Source organism: Ctenopharyngodon idella, chromosome 3 (genome assembly GCF_019924925.1).
Source record: "Ctenopharyngodon idella isolate HZGC_01 chromosome 3, HZGC01, whole genome shotgun sequence".
In the NCBI taxonomy this organism is placed as follows: Eukaryota; Metazoa; Chordata; class Actinopteri; order Cypriniformes; family Xenocyprididae; genus Ctenopharyngodon; species Ctenopharyngodon idella.
The window spans coordinates 23642545-23665120 of NC_067222.1; the positions used below are offsets into that span (position 1 = coordinate 23642545).

General features: G+C 35.9%; 2 protein-coding genes across 3 annotated transcripts; both read left to right on the forward strand.

Moving 5' to 3' along the window:
• Window positions 1-515: 515 nt before the first annotated feature.
• On the forward strand, window positions 516-17546 carry syngr1a (synaptogyrin 1a). 2 transcript variants are annotated; one of them, XM_051886303.1, is made up of 4 exons: window positions 516-870; window positions 10990-11227; window positions 12494-12639; window positions 13779-14484. In XM_051886303.1, exons 1-4 carry the CDS (start codon window positions 775-777, stop codon window positions 13878-13880), a joined length of 582 nt encoding a protein of 193 aa, XP_051742263.1. In that variant the 5' UTR covers window positions 516-774; the 3' UTR covers window positions 13881-14484. The 2 variants fall into 2 exon arrangements, with proteins under 2 accessions (XP_051742263.1, XP_051742262.1); XM_051886302.1 differs by lacking the exon at window positions 13779-14484 and adding an exon at window positions 14869-17546 and having other exon boundaries at window positions 520-870.
• A 2897-nt stretch (window positions 17547-20443) lies between these two features.
• On the forward strand, window positions 20444-22181 carry tcap (titin-cap (telethonin)). The gene is made up of 2 exons (XM_051886304.1): window positions 20444-20846; window positions 21257-22181. Exons 1-2 carry the CDS (start codon window positions 20698-20700, stop codon window positions 21645-21647), a joined length of 540 nt encoding a protein of 179 aa, XP_051742264.1. The 5' UTR covers window positions 20444-20697; the 3' UTR covers window positions 21648-22181.
• Window positions 22182-22576: the final 395 nt, after the last annotated feature.

Below are 22576 nucleotides of genomic sequence, written 5' to 3' on the forward strand. Positions count from 1 at the left end.
AGTTATGTTGAAGAATTTATTATATTATAAATTATAATAGTTACAAAATACATTTAAAAAAAAACATTTTGCATTATAATCTTATCATTTGGATCTGTACATCACCTGTAAAGTTGAGATTTTCACATAAAAGCATTTGGTGACTGAACTTGGAGCAGTTTGCGGTTCATCCCTATCCTTATTTTTTGGTTTTAATGAACATAAACTAAATAAATATTTTTATTAAATATTGTGTCTACACATGACTAAGCATTTGTCCTTTGGGTGGGAGCTATGAGCAGTCACTAGGTGGCACAACGTTACAAGGAATTGTAATTTTAAAATTCCATATAGTGGTCTTCGATTGGTTCCCATAATTTTGGGAATATTTATGTTTACACATTTTACGTTTTCCAAAGTAATCTACTCGTGATTCAAATGTATTTCTGTCACATAAACAGAGAGTAACTACTGAGCGTCTGGCGGGCACCTGGTCGGCAGCGCGCCTAAGTATCCTCGAGAGTGCGCATCAAGCTTGACAGCATAATGCGCGCTCTCGTGTTCCCCCGGATGCGTGTTTACTCAGTCTCCTCTCTCCACCCTTGAAATGAGAGAGGTACGGAGTGGAAGGACATCGTTTTACAAGAAAACGGGCAGCCAAGATCGAGACCGGTCGACAGACGAGAGTGAAGCTCGAAGAGTCAAGGTGTAGTGCGGGGATAAATTGATTCGACATCAAGGTCAATTATCTCTCTAAAAAAACTTCAGACACGGAGAAATCACGAACCTCTGAGGATGGAGCAGGCATACGGGGCTGGCAAGGCTGGCGGCACCTTCGATCCAATTACGTTCTTTCAGCAACCGCAGACTATTCTTCGAATAGTGTCATGGGTGAGAGTGATTCTACTAATTGCATAATTTAAGCACGAGCCTGAGTGTCATGTGATAACGCGTTAACGCTTGTAAAGCTTTGCCGCCTAGGTGCACATCTCGCGCGCTAATCTGCGCGCTCGCAAATCTTTCTTCAATTTAATTTTTTAAGGTTATTTTTTAAAATTAAACAGCGTTCTGGAATACTTTATTCTGACTGGTCAATCGTGATATTCAGCATACAAATATTGCTGTAAACGACCATTGCTCAGGGCAACACTGTATAACTATAATGGACCATTCATTTCATTTCATAAATAGCTATTATTCTGAAGCTCAGTATTCATACAGGAACAGTGGATTACTCTGACAGCGTCTACTGCCCTGTTACCTGTACAGGAGAGATTTCTGTCTGTTAACTAACTAAACAATTTTAACAGGTTGCTTCTTTGATCATTTATTTTCTTAATCATATCTGGACCTAATCAAGTGGCTCCTGATTTGTTTAAAGATATGACTCTTGCATGAATGAGCATTTGTGCACTATTTGCTGATAGAAAGGTTTTGTGGAGAGACACACATGGTGAGGGGGTGGTGGGAGATTATAAGAGGGTGGCTGATTTGGGGGAGGGGTGGGCAGGTGTCTGAAGTGGGGATTAAGCAACAATTATGCAATGCAAAATTATTTACATGTGAGAATCGATACATTTGCCTTTATTAGGAGTTTGTAATATAAGTGACCACTGACTCAGGGTTCATTGCTCATACAAATCATTGTTATTTTAGTACCATTTTATTTTTTATATTTTAGTATTAGTATTTTATACTGGTGTAGTATTTATTAATATTTTAAATTAGATTTTATTTTTATACTTTCAGCTTTCATTTTAGTTTTAGTGATATTATATGCTTTTTTTATTTGTTTTTTATTTATATTTTGTTTTTGTTATTTAAAATATATTTCTATTTAGCTTTAATTAATTGTTATTCTTTATTTCGGTTTTAGTCATTTTAGTAACTTATTAGTAATTCAAACTTATTATATTTCAATTAGTTGCCAAGGCAACATTTCTAATTTTCTTTAAGTATTTTAAGTTTTTTTTTTTTTTTTTTTTAATCAATTATTTGCATTTTTTTATTTCACCTTCAATTAAAATAACAAAATACTTTTTTAGTTAATGACAACAACACATATAAATAGTGCAGAGCCCCTAAAGGGACATGGTGAAGGAAAAAATTATGAGATGGGAGGAAAAATTATTTTTCAATGCTTTTGTGTTCTCTTGCAAATGTTTTGCGTTCCCCCGAGAAACTGCGTTCGCTCACAAAACTTTTTGTGTTCTGTAAGTTTTCTTCCCAACTCATTTTTTTTAATCACTATGTGCTTTTAGAGGCTCTGTAAAATAGAAATCAATCTCTAAAAAAAAATTTAAATACACTGACCGGCCAAAAAAGTCGATGTTTGGATTTTAATAGACAAATACTTAAGAATCTATGAATGGATCATTATTACAGTGATTATTATGTTTCTAGCATGTTATATATTTGACAACGGTTCTTTTAACCCTAAAAGATGGAGTGTGTAGCTTTTCATTTCTTAAACAACCATGTTGGACATCATGGCCATATTCCAGGATGACAATGTCAAGATTCATCAGGGTTAAAACTGTGAAAGAATGGTTCAGAGAGCATGGAGAATCGTTTTCACACATGAATTGGCACCTCTGAGTCCAGACCTTAATTTCACTGAAAGTCTTTGGGATGTGCTGGAGTAGACTTTACAGAGTGCTCACCTCTTGCATTGTCAGTACAAGATCTTGACCAAAAATTGATGCATCTCTTGATGGAAATAACATCACAACATTTATTTCCATCGAGAGGTGCCTCAATTATTTGTCAAGATCTTGTATTGACAATGCAAGAGGTGAGCACTCTGTAAAGTCTACCCCAGCACATCCCAAAAACTTACACTGAGGTTAAGGTCAGTGCCAATTCATGTGTGAAAATGATTCTTCATGCTTCTGCCAACAATTCTTTCACAGTTTGAGCCTGATGAATCTTGACATTGTCATCCTGGAATATGGCCATGATACATCTTAATACATGGTTGTTTAAGAAATGAAAAGCTACACACTCCATCTTTAAGGGTTAAAAGAACAGTTGCCAAACATAAAACATGCTAGAAACATAATAATCACTGTAATAATGATCCATCCATAGACTCTTAAGTATTTGCCTATCAAACAGCGCCTTTTTTTTTTTTTGGTCATGAATGACTTGAAAAGTAATGGAAATTTATGGGTGGGAAAATTTTGGCTGTATTAGATACACCTATATTATTGATATTATTGATCAGTGTGACTATGTAGTAACTTTTTATGTATCCTGAATGTTGGTAGTAGGTAAGCAGAATTACTTTAGTTATTGTTCCTCTGTTTGTTTGAGTATCCAGAGTTCAACCAGTACTGTGAGTTTGAGGTGGGATTTCCTGTTGGAGGATAGAGAGAGTGTTCAGGCAAGCTGTATGCATATATGTACGGAAATGACACCCTTCACCTTTAAATGGCAACGAACTGTTGACTTGTCTTCATGTTAGTGGATGTGTGTATGCAGTGCTGTATGGAATCTTCAGGTGTGTTCATCTGATTCATTCTCTGATTGGCTGAGTGAATGCTGCTGCGTTGGCATGACAACAATCTGAGACCTCAGGATGGATACTAACAGGCTCACTATGAGGAAAATGAAAATGGATAATCAGTACAGGCATTAATGGGATTGCCTCTAGAATATTTATTTGAAACCTTTCGTTTATCCTGTGTCCGATAACACTGTCTCTTTCCTGTTTCACTCCTTCTGTGAACTGCAACATTAGCATGTCATGATTGAGATCTGGGGTAGATACCATGATGTGTAGGCTTGGAGTCTTTCCCCATTTCTTGTTTGTAAACAGGGTCTCGCTTTAAAATTGATGATCTTTTGGATCTTTGACTTATGTAAGCAGTCTCTTTCACACAGGAAACTCCACTGACAAATATTTCACAGACAGAGTTTGAAAACATGGGCGTTGAAAAACCTCTAGGCAAGAATCAGCAGCAGTTCATTCATTTATTTTCCCAAGCTGCCACACTGTATTCAACCAGCATCTAACTGCAGTCTGTTTATGTGAAACAGAATTACCACATAATTTTCCAGCTCATCTATTGCAATTACTCTTTTTTTAAGGATATATATTATAATCAAAACCCTGCCTGCCCAGTCCTTTACAACGCACATGTGATGCTTTAAATATAGCACAGTCATTTTACTCTTGTCCGTTATGGGACTAATGGCACAGCTGAATACTGCTGCAGGGTGACACACTCTCCATTTCCCTCCATATGTCCACCTTTTTTCCTGCACAGTCGCAACGTCAAGGGGGAAAATATAGTTTGCAGAGCCTCTTTATCTCTCTAACATTATTATCATAGTTTGTGATTCATTTATTTCCTGGCAGGATTTTTTCTTGTCTGGTTGTGATATTCTAGCAATGGATCACTGTTAACTAATGTGTTGTGTCTCATATCTAATCCTCATTTATACGATCGCTTGCACTCTTAGTGTGGATTCAGGTCCGTTTTTAAAATAAAAAAGTAGATTCAGTGTATTTAATGAATAAAAAAATAAACACAAGAAAAAAATTTGTATTTATATGCATCAATATAATATTAAAAATACATAGAAATACTGTATATACTGAAGGGGTGTTGATAATCGTGATATTACAAAAAAAAAAAAAAAAAAATGAAATATTGTTACTGTGTTAATTAGGGTGTCTTGTTTGCCACTCATTCCTTCGAAATAATCCTATGGGGTTTTCAATTTATGTGTAAAATAAAGCCAGAAGAATATCTCAAAGGAATCAGCGGAAAATTAGACTTCCGGGTTCTGACGTCGTACCTGCACCATTCTATTCATCATTATTCATATTTGTGCATCCTTGTTTCGTTCCCTCGCTTCCTTTCCTTGTGTCTTAGCACCTGTGTATCCTTGCTCATGACTCCTCAGGAAGCTTCCTCACTCCTCGTTCCTCGCCTCCTCATGGTCATTTAGAGAATTGAGATGTCCTTCAAGATGGCTGAGTTTGAAGACGTAGGAGTGAGGAAACGAGGAAGCATCAATTTGAGTATTGAAAAGCACCCTTAATGACATAAAAAATCCAGCCCCATTATCTGGTTGACATCCCAACGTACAGTATGTGGCTGTATTGCACCTTAGTGCTGGTTGCCTTCTGTCATAAAGCACAAAGAGGCAGTGCAAAGCTCCTACTGCTGCGTAAAAGCATGTCGTTGGATATGAAACCTGGTCCACACTCTAAGGAAGTTAGCTCACCTTTGTGGAAGTTTTTTTTTTTTTTTTTGAATTATGCGAAAAATGACTCATTAATCAGCCCAGTCTGCAGGACTTGCCGATCAACACTGATCGCAAAATGGGGCAAAACCACCAACCTGTACACCCACCTGCGCCTTGGTTATCTTGCAGATTTGGCCACTGTACAGAGAGCAAGTTACATTAATCTGTTAACTGCTGACGCATTTCTGTGTTTTATTATATTTACATCCCTCTGGACCTTTAGTCCAAAAGTGTGCTTATTTAGATAAAAACGTAGGATTATCAAATGTTTACTTCAAATATCTTTAGCGAGCGGTATTTTTTTCAATTTTTACCCAAAATAGGTTGATGTGAGCATTATGGAATGCTAAACTCTCACATGTAATTTATATTTCATTCATACTCGACACTGGAGGGCGCCCTCATGCAGAAAGTCCACAAGTTAGACTCATAGGAGTAATAAAACTTACGACATTCCAGGAAATCCCTAATGTGGACAAAGACATCCAAATATCGCTGTAGCTCAATAATATGGTTTATTTGTGTTCTCAAGCCATCTCGGGTATATTTTCTAAGGATAATGTATGTTTATAATGCAATTCCAATTGACATAGCCTTTATTACTGTATAGAATACCATATAATTATATAATTTCTGTCTCATTCTGTGATAAGAAGCCACATCAGTTCACAGAAGGAAGTTATTTCAAATTGGTTGCCATTAAAGTGTAATTGTTCCTTTTGTATGCAATGGTGTGATTCTTACAATTAAGAAAAACACAAAATAAATGAGGTAAAGATGAATTTGACTGTAGCATTATTTATTTTAAATTTTGACAAGATTTCTATAGATATAGTGATATATCTTTATCGTGAATTCTTTTGAAAATATTTTGAAAAAAATTGATATTGTGACAGCCCTAATATACAGAAATACCAACATTTATTTTTAAGCATTTTAATATATGAAGACTGCCACATGTACTAAAGTAAAGGTTTAGAGTGATAATGCAAACATATCATTGAGTCTTAAATTAGTTCAATTAAATGGACAGTTTGAAGAGATTTAAGAATATATGTCAGAGTCAGGGGCGTTATAACAGGGGGAAAAGATTAGGACCAGCTTACAACCCCCACCACTCCCCCAACTACAACGGTACACCTGATCAGGGTTGATATAATATATAAGAATATATATCAGCATGTTTGCTATTGTAGTTTTTATCAGAAGCACTGTTAAAATATCTTTGACATGCAGTAAGCTATTTTGCAAATGTACCAGAGCAGTTACCAGTGCAGTATAATTTAATTTTCCTGTTTATAGCACAGCAGACCTATTGCTCTACTGTACATATGACTGATGTTTATAAATATCCTAATCTTGTTTCTTTTGTCAGTGTTGCTGCGTGGATGCATGATTTTCTGAATGTTGTGAAGCAATGGTCGGGTTGATTGTGTGGGGGAGCGCTACAGATGTATAGGTGGTCTTCATCTGTAGTCTCATGACTCAGTCTCTCTCGTGATCTCTCTTTCCCTGCATAGTGAGCACAAGGTCAGGGAGATTAAAAGCGAGGGATTGGAGGGGGAGGGGAGAGCGAGAGGCAAAGCTCGGCAGGCATGTAAGAGACTGAGAAAAAGAGAGAAAAATTATGTCTTTTTAGTGGTCAAGAAGACATCCTCACACCATCCAGACCATCAAAGACATAGAATGGTTGCTCTTTTCCATGCAATTAATTACAATAAATGGAGGCAGGCTTAAATGCAAATGCACTATAAAACAATCATAAAAGTGGTCCATATGACTTTTCCAAGTTTCACAAGGTCATCTGAAGCTTTGTGTAATAAAAATAAGAAAATTTAAGTCTATATTCACTGACTCGAGAGCTGGATTAGTCTGAATTCATCATTGATTCATTCAGACTGAACTGGATCAAATGATTCATTCAATAAAATGGTTCGTTCATGATAACAGATCGTTTTTAACTGATGTTAGAGCATCACTGATGAGCTGAAGCTTAGTTTTACTTTATTGCAGGTTTCCTATAACCTGTCATTGTCTTGGCCACTATCTAACATTACACAACCGGCTACAGGAACACCACTGTGCTTCATATAAAGAGCCCTGTTGAATAACTGGACAGCTCTATTTGACTGTATTTCTCCTCCTTTCAAAGTGTTGATTGATTTATTGCTGGATGAGCCACGGTTGCTGGCTCTAAAATGGTACAAGCACAAACCAGACCCAGCTGATATGTCTGGATGATTGAAGAACCATAAATTACATTGAGGACCAATGAAAACCAATAAAATATGACACATTAACCTTGTGGGTGCTAAACTCTACAAAATGTGACATGTAATATTTAGGGTAGCACTTTATTAATCCACTGTAGGAAATTGAGGCATTACTGCACTAAATATATTATTGTAATATCAATATGCAAAATGAAAAGGTTTGTGAAAATAATGTATATAGAATATGTACAAGAATGGGTTTGGCAGTTTATGCTTTTATTTAAAGAGACTAGAAAACCGCATTGTCACTATGTAAACAAGAAGACAACTAAGACAAGAAACAAAACATCTGTTAACATTATTACTTAGTAATAAGTTTACAAATGTTCACTGTTAAAAAAAAAAGTTAAACATCCAAATGGCTTGTTTCACATGTGCCTAAAACATTCCAATCAGGTTGAAAAAGGGAGCATGTAAAGCTGTGCTCCTGAGGATCACAAGATCAGGATCCCGCGTGCTGCCTTTTACAATGCCTGCTTTCATGCACTCATTGGCCGTGGAGCCTTGTGATCCAGACAGCTAATTAAAAGCATGGAAAATACTTGACCAGTAGCTCCTTAAATTCACAGACTCAGAGACAGAAATGTATTATGAAAAAAAAAACCTTTCTTTAACAACGTCATATGGACAATCAGTCAGCATCAGCAATGATACTGCTTTGTCATGATGCTGTCTTGTGTCGCATATGTAACTGTGACAATGCTGCTAACCGTACAATCACATTCATCTTATTCGCATTCACTTAAATGCTTAGTTGGGCAAAATGACAATCTGGAATGGAAAACGAAACAAAGTTAAATGTTCAAACCTGTAGGCCCTAACAAATTTTTTAAACTATTATTCAAAGAACCAACTCATAATAATCATTCTTTCAGGAGTCAGACTGCATTGGTCACGTTTTACGTTTTTACTCGCTTAAAAGAAACGATCATGAGAGTCATATTTGTTTGTGAATTGGACTAAACTAGCTTATAGTGTCATTAGCTTGTGAATCAGGCTGCATCGATTGTATGTTTTTCTATTTGTTCTGCTTGGACAACTCGATGGAAAGACGTATCTTGGCATTATTCTTTGGGATACATTGTCTTTTTATTGCATCACAGTCAATACAGACTGCGAACCTACTTTAACAACTCCAGAAATGTGTTTTTGTTTTGTTTTTTACTGTGGTGTTCTAAAGATGCCTCACTTCTAAAATGCGATGCAGGACTGTTTGGAGGTAAATCACGTGCAATGGATTTAAACATGTTAAAATGTGATCAACAGAGCTGAGAGTACTATACTATTATATACGTTTGAGCCTTGTTATACATAAAGTTAACCATAAGTCATCAATGATGACATTGGCATTAGATATCATGCTATCTTGATTATACAGTATGTGCTTGATGAGATCAAGATTAAAGTTTGAATGAGCCACTTAAAACCTTTATCTTAGGAGATTTAGTGTTTATTTGATTTGATGTTGCCAAGCCCCTTAACGTTAGTATAATGATAAAGCTGATTCTCTGAGTTAAATCATGGGCTTGTAGCTGACAATTAGGGAACAACTGTGGGATAGTTTGCTGGTAGCCAAGAGCATTTCAACTTAATTGCATGAGTGGAGTAATGAAGTGTCTCTCTCGCACTCTCACACATTCAGGCATATTGTACAGATGCACAAGCCAGCTGTTAAAACCCCGGCCTTTGCCAAAACTTGCCTTCATCCTCTTGAATATTCCTCTGGAGCCAAAATGAGAACATGGGCTCATCTGAATCTAAAAAGACACTTATTATTATGGATGTGTCAAATCTAGCCTTGCTTCCCTGTAGAAAACAAACCCAGTAGAAAGCAAAAAAATGAGATTAAAAACAGATGCACAGTGATGTGTGTGGTGATAGATGGCATCTGCACAAATTATTTTCAGCAAGGAGTTCTGGTTGGCTGAGAGAAACAATTTAATTTGGTCATAGAAAATGTTTGTTTGTTTACTAGAAAAGCTGAAATCTTTAATTGGCTAAAATCTTTAACTTTAATTGGCTCTAGGTCTTTTGACGCTACATTTAGCTCTGGGTTAATGTTCCTTTTTAACCCTAGTCTAAGACCTGAGTTATCAAGCCTGGCTACAGAGTAGGGTTAAAATGCCTTTGCAGTGTAAAACAGTGTAAAAATCTACCCAAAAGTTATTTTTTATTATTTAAATTATTAAATTACTGGTTCTTTAACATAACTCAAAGCAAAACATAACAACAAAGCAAAATATAAAGTTCTATTTGTGGATATCTAGTTGAAAATTCTGTCATTAATTATTCACCCTCATGTCGTTCCACACCTGTAAGATCTTCGTTCATCTTCGAAACACAAATTAAGATATTTTTGATGAAATCTGATGGCTCAGTAAGACCTCCATTGACAGCAAGATAATTAACACTTTTAAATGCCCATAAAGCTACTAAAGACATATTTAAAACAGTTCATGTGACTACAGTGGTTCAACCTTAATGTTATGAAGTGACGAGAATACTTTTTGTGCACCAAAAAAACCAAAATAACGACTTTATGCAACAATATCTAGTGATGGGCGATTTCAAAACACTGTTTCATGAAGCTTCGAAGCTTTACGAATCTTTTGTTTCGAATCAGTGGTTCGGAGCGTGTATCAAACTGCCAAAGTCACGTGAAGCATTGAAATTTCTAAACGTTTCAAAACCATAGTTTGAAACACTTATGACGTAACGAGGCCTCGTTTACTGAAATCACATGACTCTGGCAGTTTGATACACGCTCCGAACCACTGATTCAAAACAAAAGATTCGTAAAGCTTCGAAACTTCATGAAGCAGTGTTTTGAAATCGCCCATCACTAGATATTGTTGAATAAAGTCGTTATTTTGGTTTTTTTGTTGCACAAAAAGTATTCTCGTTGCTTCATAACCTTAAGGTTGAACCAACAATCCAATCAATTCCCGATGGGCAAAATCAAGTCTCACTCTACATTTTTTTTCTTGTTCGAGAATCTGTTTCACTTGGATATACATCACAATAGGGAAGAAAAGACTATTGCAACTTCTGTTTCATGCTGACTTTACTAACAAAACTAAAATTAAACTGACAAATTTTCTAAATCCAGCAATTTGTTCCTCCTCAAAATCCCCTTCTTGTATTAAACCGATACATTGCATTTCACCTCTTGTCTAGCCTGTGTACTAATCTAGCTTACACTTTAAACATGGCATTGTTGGCTCTTATGATGAACTGCTTTTGTTCCTCATTTCTAAGTCTCTTTGTATAAAAGTGGCTTGTAAATGCATCAATGATAATAAAAGAACAGTGTGAAATTTCAAAATCTGACTACCTAAGACTAATAATTACTAACCCAGGATAAAGTATGAACAATGTGAATATGTAGCAAAATAACCTAGGGTTATAAATGAAAGTGTCAAGTTTTTTTCGTCACCTTTTCCCTTCATGTTCTCCTCCTTTTAATTCTCCTCCTCAGATCTTTTCCATCGTGATCTTTGGTTGCATTGCTAACGAGGGCTATGTGAACCGTCCAGATGAGGTAGAGGAATTTTGCATCTTTAACCGCAACCAGAACGCCTGTAACTATGCCGTTGGGATGGGATCCCTGGCCTTCCTCTGCTGTGCTGCATTTATGGCACTGGACGTCTACTTTCCTCAGATAAGCAGTGTCAAAGACCGCAAGAAGGCTGTGTTAGCTGATATTGGAGTTTCAGGTAAACTGCTGATAGAAAGAAGTATTGCATGTCAATATTTTATATCACTGATCAGATACATTTACTTAGAGTCTCCTTCTGAATCTGCCTCACTCACTTCATTTGAACACTTATACATTATTTTATGTGGCTCTAAGAAGGTTTTAATAATGTTTCCCATATACATTTGTTTCTAAGGTCTTCTTGGCTCAAAAAAAGCACCCTTAGAGTCTAGGGCTGCGTCCCTAGAGCTTAGGCAGCTGACTTGTTGCCTTGCTGCCCTATCAGGCAATGACTTAGCAGGCAGTTTTGCACACGAAGGTCCCTCACAAAACTGATATGACAGACTTCTGATGCAGCATAATGGTTTAAAGGGATAGTTCACCCAAAAATTAAAATTTTGTCATCATTTACTCACCCTCAAGTTGTTTCAAACCTGTATGAGTTTCTTCTGTTGAAAACAAAAGAAGATATTTTAAAGAATATCGGTAAATAGACAGTTGACGGACCCCATTGACTTCCATTGTATTTTTTTTTTCTACTATGGAAGTCAATGGGTGCCATCAACTGTCTAGTTACCAACATTCTTTAAAATATCTTATTTTGTGTTCAGAAGAAAGAAACTCATACAGATTTGGAACAACTTGAGGGTGAGTAAATGATGACACAACTTTGGGTGAACTATCCCTTTAAGGATCTACAACAAAATAGTTATAGCTTTGGTGATAACAAAGCAAATATAATTACTAACTACAGTAGTAATTTCACGCTAGAAATGACATCAAAAATTAGGAAAAAATTGGTCAAAAACATACATTTACACAAACTGAACACCAACCTCAACTTTCAGATGCCATCTTTATTTTTTTAGCTCAACTGTCACAGAATCAAAAGCACAGGATTGTGGGATATCATAGGCAGCGAAGGATACATCTATGCTGCCTTCAAAAATCAATCAGATGAAGGTATCTTGTTGCCTTCTACCTCTAGCTTTCGGATGCAGCAGTGATCCGAATTTCCTCTAGCACAGCATTACTTTAAAACACTGCCCTCTGGTGGTAAAATGTAACTGCTTCTAGACTTATTGCAGTGTTTGCTGGATGTGTGGTGCAATAGCACCATCTATGCCTGTAAATATAAATTGACTGTTTTGATCAGACTTTTTTTTTTTTAGATTTTTAATACAATATGCTACCAATCTTTTGTTGTTGTTGTTTTTCAGTCAAAAGCATTTATTGTGCTGTTTTATTGATCTGAAAATCTGAACCTTTCCCTTTTTTCTCTCAGCCTTCTGGTCTTTCGTGTGGTTTGTGGGATTCTGTTTCCTGGCCAATCAGTGGCAGGTGGCTAAACCAGAGGATAACCCCCTCAAAGAGGGTGGAGACGCAGCCAGAGCAGCCATCACCTTCGCCTTCTTCTCCATATTTACATGGGTCTGTACTCAGTCTTATTTTTCTGTCATTTTCAAAATCAAATTTACCTGAATCATTTGATTTGCGAGATTCAACGTCTACATTTTCTACTCAGTCACATTTTTATTGTATTATATTATAAATGATGGCTTGGCCCCTTCCTCTTCCCAACGTATTTTATTAGACCAGATTGCATTAGTGACGCACCAGAGTTATTTTTGTATTACTTACATACTATATTATATATATATTATAGTATTTATTAATATTGTGAATTAGCTTTTATTTTTATATTTTTAGTTTTGATTCAATTTTGCTATGCGCTTTTCTCATTTTTATTATTTTTTAATATATATTATAGGTATATTATATATACCTAATAACCTATATATAAATATATATATAAATTTCTGTAATTTTAGTACTTCAACTTTAACATATTTCTTTTTAAGTTTTTTTTTTTTCATCTAATAATTAAAAATGTATTTATTTATTTTTTATTTCAATCACTGAAAATAATTTTCAATAGTTTTGTTTAACAATAACACAACAACAAAAATTCTGGACTCACTTGACCAAAATGCTCATTTTACAAATTTTATATATTATATTTGATATTTAAAACATTTATATTTGTTTAAAGTGATTACACTAACTTTAAACTATTTAATTGATGGGACTTCCAATAAATGTAAAAATACTTTTCAAATAAATTCTCATCAACTGAAAATGCGATCTCTTTCCTTCTAAATATCCTCAGACAACGTTTACATTAAATATGATATATTTGTGTTATCCAGTCAAAGTTATGTTACTATTTTCAGCATGTTTTCTCTTTCAGCTGAAAATTTCTTAGATTGCATGCATGTCTTTCTTCTCAATGAATGACCTGTGAACATCAACCACTATACATGACCTGTGCTTCTGATCCACACAGCTTCATTCTCTAATCTACTTCCTGTAATTTTCCAGAGAATTATTTACCCCAGTAATCTTTGCTTCACTGTTTGCATATATCCTTCTAACCTCTAATCTCTCGAAGCACTTCTCTTACAGAAACCACCCAGCTGCATCCATAAGATTAACCCAGTGTGGTTGAAATGTTTTTCCTGTCATTCTCTCTGTTGATCGCTGGCTCTGGCCGATCTGTTTTTCTCTAGGGTGTTCTTACACTGCTGGCCCTGGAGCGCCTAAAGAAAGTCTCATTTGAAGAGGAATACGACAAACTGTTCACCCCTCATACACCACCTCCATTTGTCTAACATTTACCACACACATACTTACTTACTTGCTTACTATGCCATAGACATCAACCACAAAAGCACCCTTCAAAGCTTGCAGTCAACAATGAATACCAATGAAGATTTGTTTTGTTTTTTGCCATATCAAGCCCTAAACCGCCTAGTATGAGAGCTTTAAATAACATGTTAATAACATGTTCTGCCTGGAATTATGAAGTTATGAAAAGGAGTGAAGATTTTTTCATTTTATTATATTAATGGTACCTTGTCATCAGTTTATGTGCCAGATAATCAATGTTTACTACACAAAATTATTATTTCTTTGTTTTTCAAATTGCGGTTACACTTTTAATTGACTAGGGGGCAGCAGTTGCACCTGAAACTCAGCTGAGCTCTTTACAGAACTGTTTTGTAATTTCAGGTTGTCTACAAGATTTTGCGGCCTGATACATTTTCTGAGAGCTACACTATTTGCCTCTATTGTTGCCATGGCATTTTATAATCTTATTTTTGTTTACAACTGAGCTGCTGCTGTTGCTTAAAATCTGTGATGTATATTTATCCTTTGTGATAGATCTTATAATGTACTGAAAGATGTTGTTCGATTAAACTGTCTTAAGTTTGACTCTGGTTTTACATTTTGTTTTGGATTTGGGTATTCCGTGTGTATTTAAACAGTCACTCACTAGAACATTCCTTAGATTTCTCTTGACTCTGTTAAACTTAAAGCTGACTAACCATCTTCATCTTGTATCTCAATCAAACTAATGTTGCTTTTCTTTCTCTTTTTCTTTCACTTTCCCCCGCTCCCTCTCTGTCCCATCCTGTCATTTTCATTAACTCTTTTCAATTAAACCTTACTTAACTGATGCCTTTTCATTCACTATTTAACATCAAAACGGGAAAAAAAATCCTCCTTTCCTGCTGCCATAATCCTGTAATTTCCATTTATAATCCCTCTGATCCCACCCTCTAAACCTCTCCTTCCGGCATCTTCATTTTCTTAAAGGCTGGTCAAGCTTTCCTTGGATTCCAGAAGTACAAATTAGGCGCAAGCTCATCTCTCTTCTCTCAGGACTATACTGATCCCAGCCAGGATCCCGCAGGAGCGCCCACAGCAGGCACGGAGTACACTGGATACAACGCCGACATGGAGGCTAATTATGACGGCTCTGGTGGATACCAGAACCAAGACTACTAAGGTCAAGTATAAGGATGTACACAACAGCCTTAACAAGCTAGGCTGATGGGGTTGGTTACATGGGGAAACAAAATATGGGGTGAAAAGGACAAACATGAACTTTGGGCACTTGGGGTAGAATATGGGGGACCAAAGCTGACTGACAGGAATTCAGGGGTTTGTTTGGTGCTATAATAACCCCTTGTGGAATTTATAGTGGGGTTGGGTGTTTCAAACACTGAAAGGGTGTTTCATTGAGTCTATAAAATATATTTTGCAGCTTGGGGACTGTGGCACTAGATCTCTCAATTTTTTTTATTTTTTTTTTATGGTGCCACCAGGAGTTTTTGCCTTCAGTTTTGGGGTTATGGGTTTGGGGACGATTGGTCAGCAGATGTGTCCATCCTGAGCAAACCCTACAAAGTGTCCATTATATAGGCTAATACAGAACTTCACTTTGGTTTATTACACTTAATTCAGATTTGTGAAAACTAAACTGATGGACGTTTGTCTCTAAGAAACTAGCTTAGTATTGGTCATACGTGTGACAAAATCTTACCAAACTAAATGTTTCTAAAGACTGCAGTGTCTTTTTGTGTAGGTGATTCAATAGAACATTACATTAACCCTTACCCTGTCTCTAGAACACAATCTATTGATAGCTTTCTGCTGCCATTTTCTCAATGTCCAAGGGTCTTAAATGATCTCTTTTAACAATATCAGGTCTAGAAATAAATAATTCACTCCATTGTTCACACAGAACATACAAAGAGGGGAAAAAATGAAATGATTAAGGCTAATACAGAGAGAAAGTAATAGAGTGAATATACTAAAAGTGAATTCTGTGAGATAATGGTTTTTAAAAAAAGTTGTACGGCTGTGATTAGATTATTTAAGATCTGTTTCTTTACAGAAGGGCAACATATGTACAGTGGCCTCAAACAGTATTTGGACACTTAAATGTGGCTGTCACATTGCACAAAATACCAAACCAAGCGTCATTTATTTTAAAGAAAGACTGCACAGACACTTTTCAATCAATGCATTTCACACAAAGAAATTTGTTAGTTTTTAAGTTGTAAAACTATATAGACATTATGCGCCAGAGAAACAAGCACGCAGCTTAAGAATTTTCTCTTTGAACTTCCTTTTTTTGCGGTATCTCTGTATATTTATGACATCGCTGTCAAAGAGTAATTAGCTGGTGAAGTGGATTTACATATTGTAGAGTTTAAAAAATGTTATCATGAGCACTGTAATGTTTGAAGCGGATGTCATAAATGTCAGTAGACCGGTAAGATTTAAAAATGAGTGGTTTAATTCATAAATCTGTAAGATCTTACCTTCATGCTGTGGAAATACAAACCAGAAGACAGAACACAATGAGCGCAGCGCTGAAAAGCTACATAAGGTCTATATAGCCTATAGGCTACTGTAAGGTGCGGTCACATTTCGTGGGCAAAAAATTTCCAGTGAATATTGTAAACAGTGTAGCGATGTACGAAGCACATCTTACACATGAGCCACTTTCAAAACAAGCAGCTTTCTTTTTAGGGAACAAGGCGCATTAGCGTGACCAACTTGAATTTGATGTGAAAGCGCAATCTACAGGGGGAAACTTTGGTTATTGAAAGGGAAAATGGCCAGACTAGCAGCTTCAAAGCAATGAAATTACAGAAAAATGTGAACAAAAAAGACAGAGCCCCTGAGCATGAAAAATGACAAATTAGTGCTAATGACTTACAAACAAATCCAGCCAATACATCACAGTTATGCTAAACGAAGAACAGATTGATAGACCAGTATACATCTTTAGGGCGAATGTTCATGCCATTATAATGGTCTGACGCTTGTGAAAATATTATTCATCATTATGTATGCTAACAAGTTCCTTTGTAGAACCCTTAGTGTTATCTGGCCATCTTTTTTATCATTTAAATTTTTTTAATTTTGATCATAGTTGCTGTAATAACTCTTGCACTAGAGCAGCAGGGTTATGCATTACAGATAAATTATTTTATTTTAAATTAAGTTCTGAAAAAATGTTCATAATTATGTACCTGAATATATAAAACCAGCATATTTTTATTTATTGACAAAGATGTAATATAATCAAGTACACAAACATATCTTTATAAATTTATTAATAAAATAACTCAGTAATATTGTGTATTTTGCATTTAAAAGTGTCATAGAATAATGTTTATCCTTTCTCTAGTGACATTGTTTTCTAAATCAGCAAACCTTTTATTTCTCGTTGAAAATCTTAAGAAAAAACGCTACAATACAATCAGTTATATAGGTGATGTATCAGATGTGTTATTATATAATGTATATGTACATTAATGGAGCTGGGATACAAAATAGTGTAAATTCTTTTGATGTGGTGACTGTCCATTAACTGAATCACTAGGTTAATATGGCTCAGTGTATATTTGTCCTGTCTTGTATGTTGCTTGTCTGGTAAAACGTCTGATATAGATGACAATAAAAGACATTGACTGATAGACATAGTTGCTCATTCTTTTGGATACTTTTGTATTTTGAATTTCTTGTGTCCCTAATAAGTATGTACACACTTTAATCATGCTTTAAAAAGGATAGTGCTTTAAAATAAATTTCACGTTGGTCATTGCAATGTAATGCAATGACATTTACTCATATTTAAAGACGCAATATGTTTTTTTCGCCGCTAGGGGTCGCTAAACTCTTCAAAACAATAACAAGCGTAGATTGATAACGCAGTGAATGAGCGTGGAATCATGGAACTGGTCGTCATTCCGATGGATCTAATAATGTTTATGGATGAGTGAATGCATTCATGTTTTTAACATGACTGTGGTATGAAGCAGGGCGTGGCCGAGAATCGCGGGCGCGATTGCTAATGAGAGACCGATATCAGTGCCACACGCGAGTCCCGGGGGATATAAAGCAATGAAGACATTTCATTCTACCAAACTACTCGCAAGTGCTGAAATACTACTCATACAGGTCAGTTTATTTGACGAATTAAAATTGTGAGGTAACGCAGCGCTGTTTCACTTGGTCTAACGTTACACTATCATACTAAACTTCATTTAAGTGTGTTGAAAGTTGTAATGTTATTCTATGTATTAGTTTGTTGGCTGTATGAGACTAACAGTAAGCTAGATCAACATTAGAATATCATACTGATGATATTCTAACATTTCATCGTGTTGAGCTACATAACATTGATTAGTCTTATGTAGCTTACATTTGTTTACCTTGTCTAATAACGTGCAAGAGCGTCTCTGTCAAGTCAAAGTTGTCGCAAAACTCTCGCCATCTCGGAAACACCACGCTGATATTGATCCTCGTTTTATTTCTCTTTATGTCCCAAAGTTTGCTTGCTATGGTCCATAATGTTTGAACGAAACGACAACAGCGTGTCACTAGACGTTACGCAGCTGTCCGCGTTTGTTTCCATGGTTACTATGCAGTACAAGGAAACCAGGGATAACGCAGATATTACGTCATTGACAGGCGACAAGGGAGGGACGGGCACTATTTAAAATTGTGAATTTCTCTGAATTTACAAATTCTTGGAAACATTCAGGATAATGTAAGTACACAGCTGAACGAAATATATAACACTGTGCAAGTGGTTTTTGGATATTTTAATATAAAAAATCTTACATATTGTGCCTTTAAGTCTAGCTAAATACGTTTTGTACACTCTTAAGAAAAATGGTTCTAAACAGTACCAAATTAGGGTTCTTCGGCTTTTTGGTGCTAAATAGAACCAAGGTTCCATAAAGAACCATGCTTTGAAAGTGCTAAATAGGTCATTAATGGTGTTATAAATAACCTTTTTATTATAGTTTATTTTATATTATCTTTACAGTTGCAGTGTGTCTCTTCTATTAATGTAAAAAATAATTGTTTATTAAGGCCAAAATTAGCACCAAAAAATGGCAGTATGTGAGCCCTGTACAATGTTAAAAGGAAAATGTGATATATAAAATACTAATTTAAAAAAAAAAAAAAAAAAAAAACCTAACAATATATATCGATCATAAATTCAATATCTCTCTTAGTGGAAGAAGATAAGTATCCTTAACTGAATAGAGCTGCTCACACTTACATGTTCTGTTAAACTAAAAAGAGAGAAAGACATGACTGGTAGTAAACCAACTTGAAAGTTAACATTTATAGACATTTTAAGAAAGAAATAATTTACTTGTTAAGAGTGTGTCGGCAGTCTGTGTAATTGGATGGCTGCTGAGCTCCAGAAAATAAGTAATGAGGTGATTTACAGGCTAGTTACAGATTTGAAAAACAAAAAGGCGGGGAAAAAAAGAACCCTAAACTCTAACACAAAGAACCATTTCAGCATATAAAGAGTTCTTCAAGATGATACAGTTCTAAATAGAACTGTTACTACATGTTAAGAACCATCTTTTTTTAGAGTGTAGACACTGTATGAACATGGATGACAGGAAACAAATTTAGTGCGTATATCATAAACAGGAGCAGCTTCATTCCTGGACTGATGTGGCATTTCCTGGTTCTCTTGCTTGTGTAACTCTTCATGACTGGCATTACATTTCCATACCATAGTGTGCTGAGTGTCCACATTGCAGGAAAGAGACATCACAAGAGTGAGATCAGTTCCTGTAATCTCCCGGTGCGTCACTAAGAGTCAATGACAGACAGGGGACAGAATGTGTGTGTAACATGAGAATAAGACCGTCCCAACCTCTGTCCACAGAGGACTATATTCATCTGATGAGTGAATACAGCGCCAGAACTCAATGAACACATGCTATGACCATGCTTTTCCATATCAATCATATTTTGCTTGTTAATGAAGTTAATGAAATATTTTTAAATATTGATCTATAACCAGAGGTAGTTTTCAACAACTTTCCAGCTACATATTTCATCTCCTAAAATAAATAAATAAAATATAGCAGCATAGTAGTCTTTTTTCTGTGATAATTCATATTTAAACAATGTCTTTTGAAAGAGATTATGTGTGCAAAAGAGGATTACCAGTAAAGAACAGTTGCTGCCACATGCTTATAATCTCCTGTCTGGTCCCAGATCCTTAGTTTCCATTGAGAGACTTTTGATGTCTCTTAATAGGATCATGGAGGAACAACTGTCATGTTGATACAACGTGATCAAGCATTTGAGTATCAGCAACAGAACTCATTCAGATAATAACTAGAAGTTTTTATAAAAGATATTATAGTTGTCACATTTGACTTTAATTACTTTACAACAGATCCAGATAGATAGATAGATAGATAGATAGAGTCATGGAAATGTGAGTTGCTGGGGATTTCTTCGGTCTTCATATCCATGTTCCAGTGCTGTGATGTACTGTGTGTGTGGATGTTTTGATATGTGGGTGTGTGAGTGTCGGGTGTCCGTGTAGACAAAGTGCGGAGTGATTCTATCCGACAGAAATAGCAGCAGAGCTGTATAAAAGTCTTGACACACTCTCCAGCAGACAGACGACCAGGCAGCTCAAGAGACAGATAGACGAGTCCTCCCTCAACCAGGACAAGAAAAGAGAAAAAAGAAAAGAAAACTGTATCTTCAAGGCAGTATTGACTAAACTGACTGCAAAACAGTTAGATCATTGAATATAATTTAAGTTTTCAAGCCACTTACAAACAGAAGCTGAAGATGCCGGTGTGCACAGTCCTGGAGAAGAAAGGAGGCTGTGTGATTAGAGCCGAGCTCAGTTGCAGTGTGAAGGAGGAAAATCCAAATAAGAGAGAGAGTTACACAGCTGACTGGCGCAGCATTAATATGAAGACACAACCTGAGGATCGGTGAGTGCATAGATATTCATATTTGTGGCAAGATGGTTTTTTTTGTTTTTTGAACACTCAAAAACAGGTGTAAGAGGTACTAATTATGTACACTTTAGTTACTAATATGCACCCTTTAGGGGTAAATAAGGTCCAAAGTTGTACCTTTTGAAAGTGTACCACCCAAGTGACAGCTTTTGTACCTTTTTTCTAAGAGTGAAAGTCAAGGATTTGTATTAAAGTATTTTACTTGTTTAAAAATATATATTTTTAATAATATTAATTTTAATCTTAATTAGTATTTTTTTTATTGTTTTCCATTAAAACCTATATGGAAAATTATTTTTTTCCAGTGCAGCTTTCATAAACACACAATAAAATGTCAAACTCCCCTTTCATTCATAATTCTCCTTTTCTCTCTCTCTCTGCAGCCAGTCGATGCTGATGTCAGATGACTCTCGCAGAGAAACTTTGTCCCGTTATTGGCAGATCCGTCCTCTCAATCAAGCCTGTCCATCGGGTGTGCTCCGAGTAGGCACTGTGGACACAGGTGTAAGGGAGCACCAGCTCTTACCCTACAGGAACACTCTGCCCTTGCCTATCTTCAAGCCTGCTGAACTGGGCGTCCGCCTGGGCCGGGGAGCCCCACACACCCTGGAAGATCTGCCTCCTGCCCGGGTTGCCGACGGAGCCTGTCCAGAAAAGAGACCGGTGGAACAAATCATCAGGGACCTGCCGCCAGTCAAACCCATGCGAATGGAGTTTGCCAAAGCACCCAGAACCCTGGGGCGATCTATGTCCCAGGAGGCCCAGAGGGGCTGAAAAGCAGGAAGACAATCTGAGTCGAAGACTTTATGGACTTTATTAAATGCTGAGATAAAATGCAGGATGAGACAGAAGGATTGAGCATGTAGAAACAGGTTTTTAGGGATTGTCAATCAGAATGTTCAGTGAGTGAAACCTCAAATGATGAAATTATGTTCATGATGGGAAAAAGAAAGATGATGATCCTGATAATGATCTTGATAACGAGCATAATGGTTTTGTATAGTGAATTTGAGTTGTAAATAGTATTTGCTTGTTTTATATTGAGAATACGTTCAAAACAGCACTTTTTTGGGTTACCATAAATTGAATGGACATAGGAGCTTGTGTTGATGTTTGCTGCATGCCGTCAGGCTTGGTTATGCAAAAATTTAATGTTTAGTAAAAGAGAAAAACATTTATTTTTGTTAACTCAATTATTTGACTAATAAGAATTGCACTTTATTGTCAGTTGGTATTTGTTGTTGGATTTTTTGATAGTTGATATTTACCACAATCAATTCAATAAAATGTTATTAGTATAAAAATCAAGTTTTGTTTTGTGTTTGAATACAATTAGTGAGGAATTGGAAAGAAAGAAAGAAGAAATTATTATAATTATTTAATTATAATTACTATAAAAATATATAAAAATGAAGTTACATACTAGAACACCTTTAAATTACTTTCATACTTGTTTCTTTATTTAAATAAATAAATATGTCATTTGTTGGCATTATGCTGGATTTGGTAAATGAGCAAAATCAATGTCAGTAGGTGGCGCCAAGTCTTAATAAGTGAGTCAAAGAATCATCCATTCACTGATTAGTTCAAACCAGATGATTCATTCGGGACCAGATTGGAGCTTTAACTTTAATTTATACATTTCGAGAACTGTTTATTTCACACCTGCTTTATTAACCGATTCTGCGGGAGTTTTGGCAGGA

Excerpts from the sequence above, each read along its gene's own strand:
- syngr1a (XM_051886302.1), top strand. The coding sequence starts at position 775 with ATGGAGCAGGCATACGGGGCTGGCAAGGCTGGCGGCACCTTCGATCCA. Across the intron at positions 871-10,989 it reads TTCTTCGAATAGTGTCATGG|ATCTTTTCCATCGTGATCTT; the intron begins GTGAGAGTGATT and ends TCTCCTCCTCAG. Across the intron at positions 12,640-14,868 it reads TCTTCTCCATATTTACATGG|GCTGGTCAAGCTTTCCTTGG; the intron begins GTCTGTACTCAG and ends ATTTTCTTAAAG.
- tcap (XM_051886304.1), top strand. The coding sequence starts at position 20,698 with ATGCCGGTGTGCACAGTCCTGGAGAAGAAAGGAGGCTGTGTGATTAGA. Across the intron at positions 20,847-21,256 it reads AAGACACAACCTGAGGATCG|CCAGTCGATGCTGATGTCAG; the intron begins GTGAGTGCATAG and ends CTCTCTCTGCAG.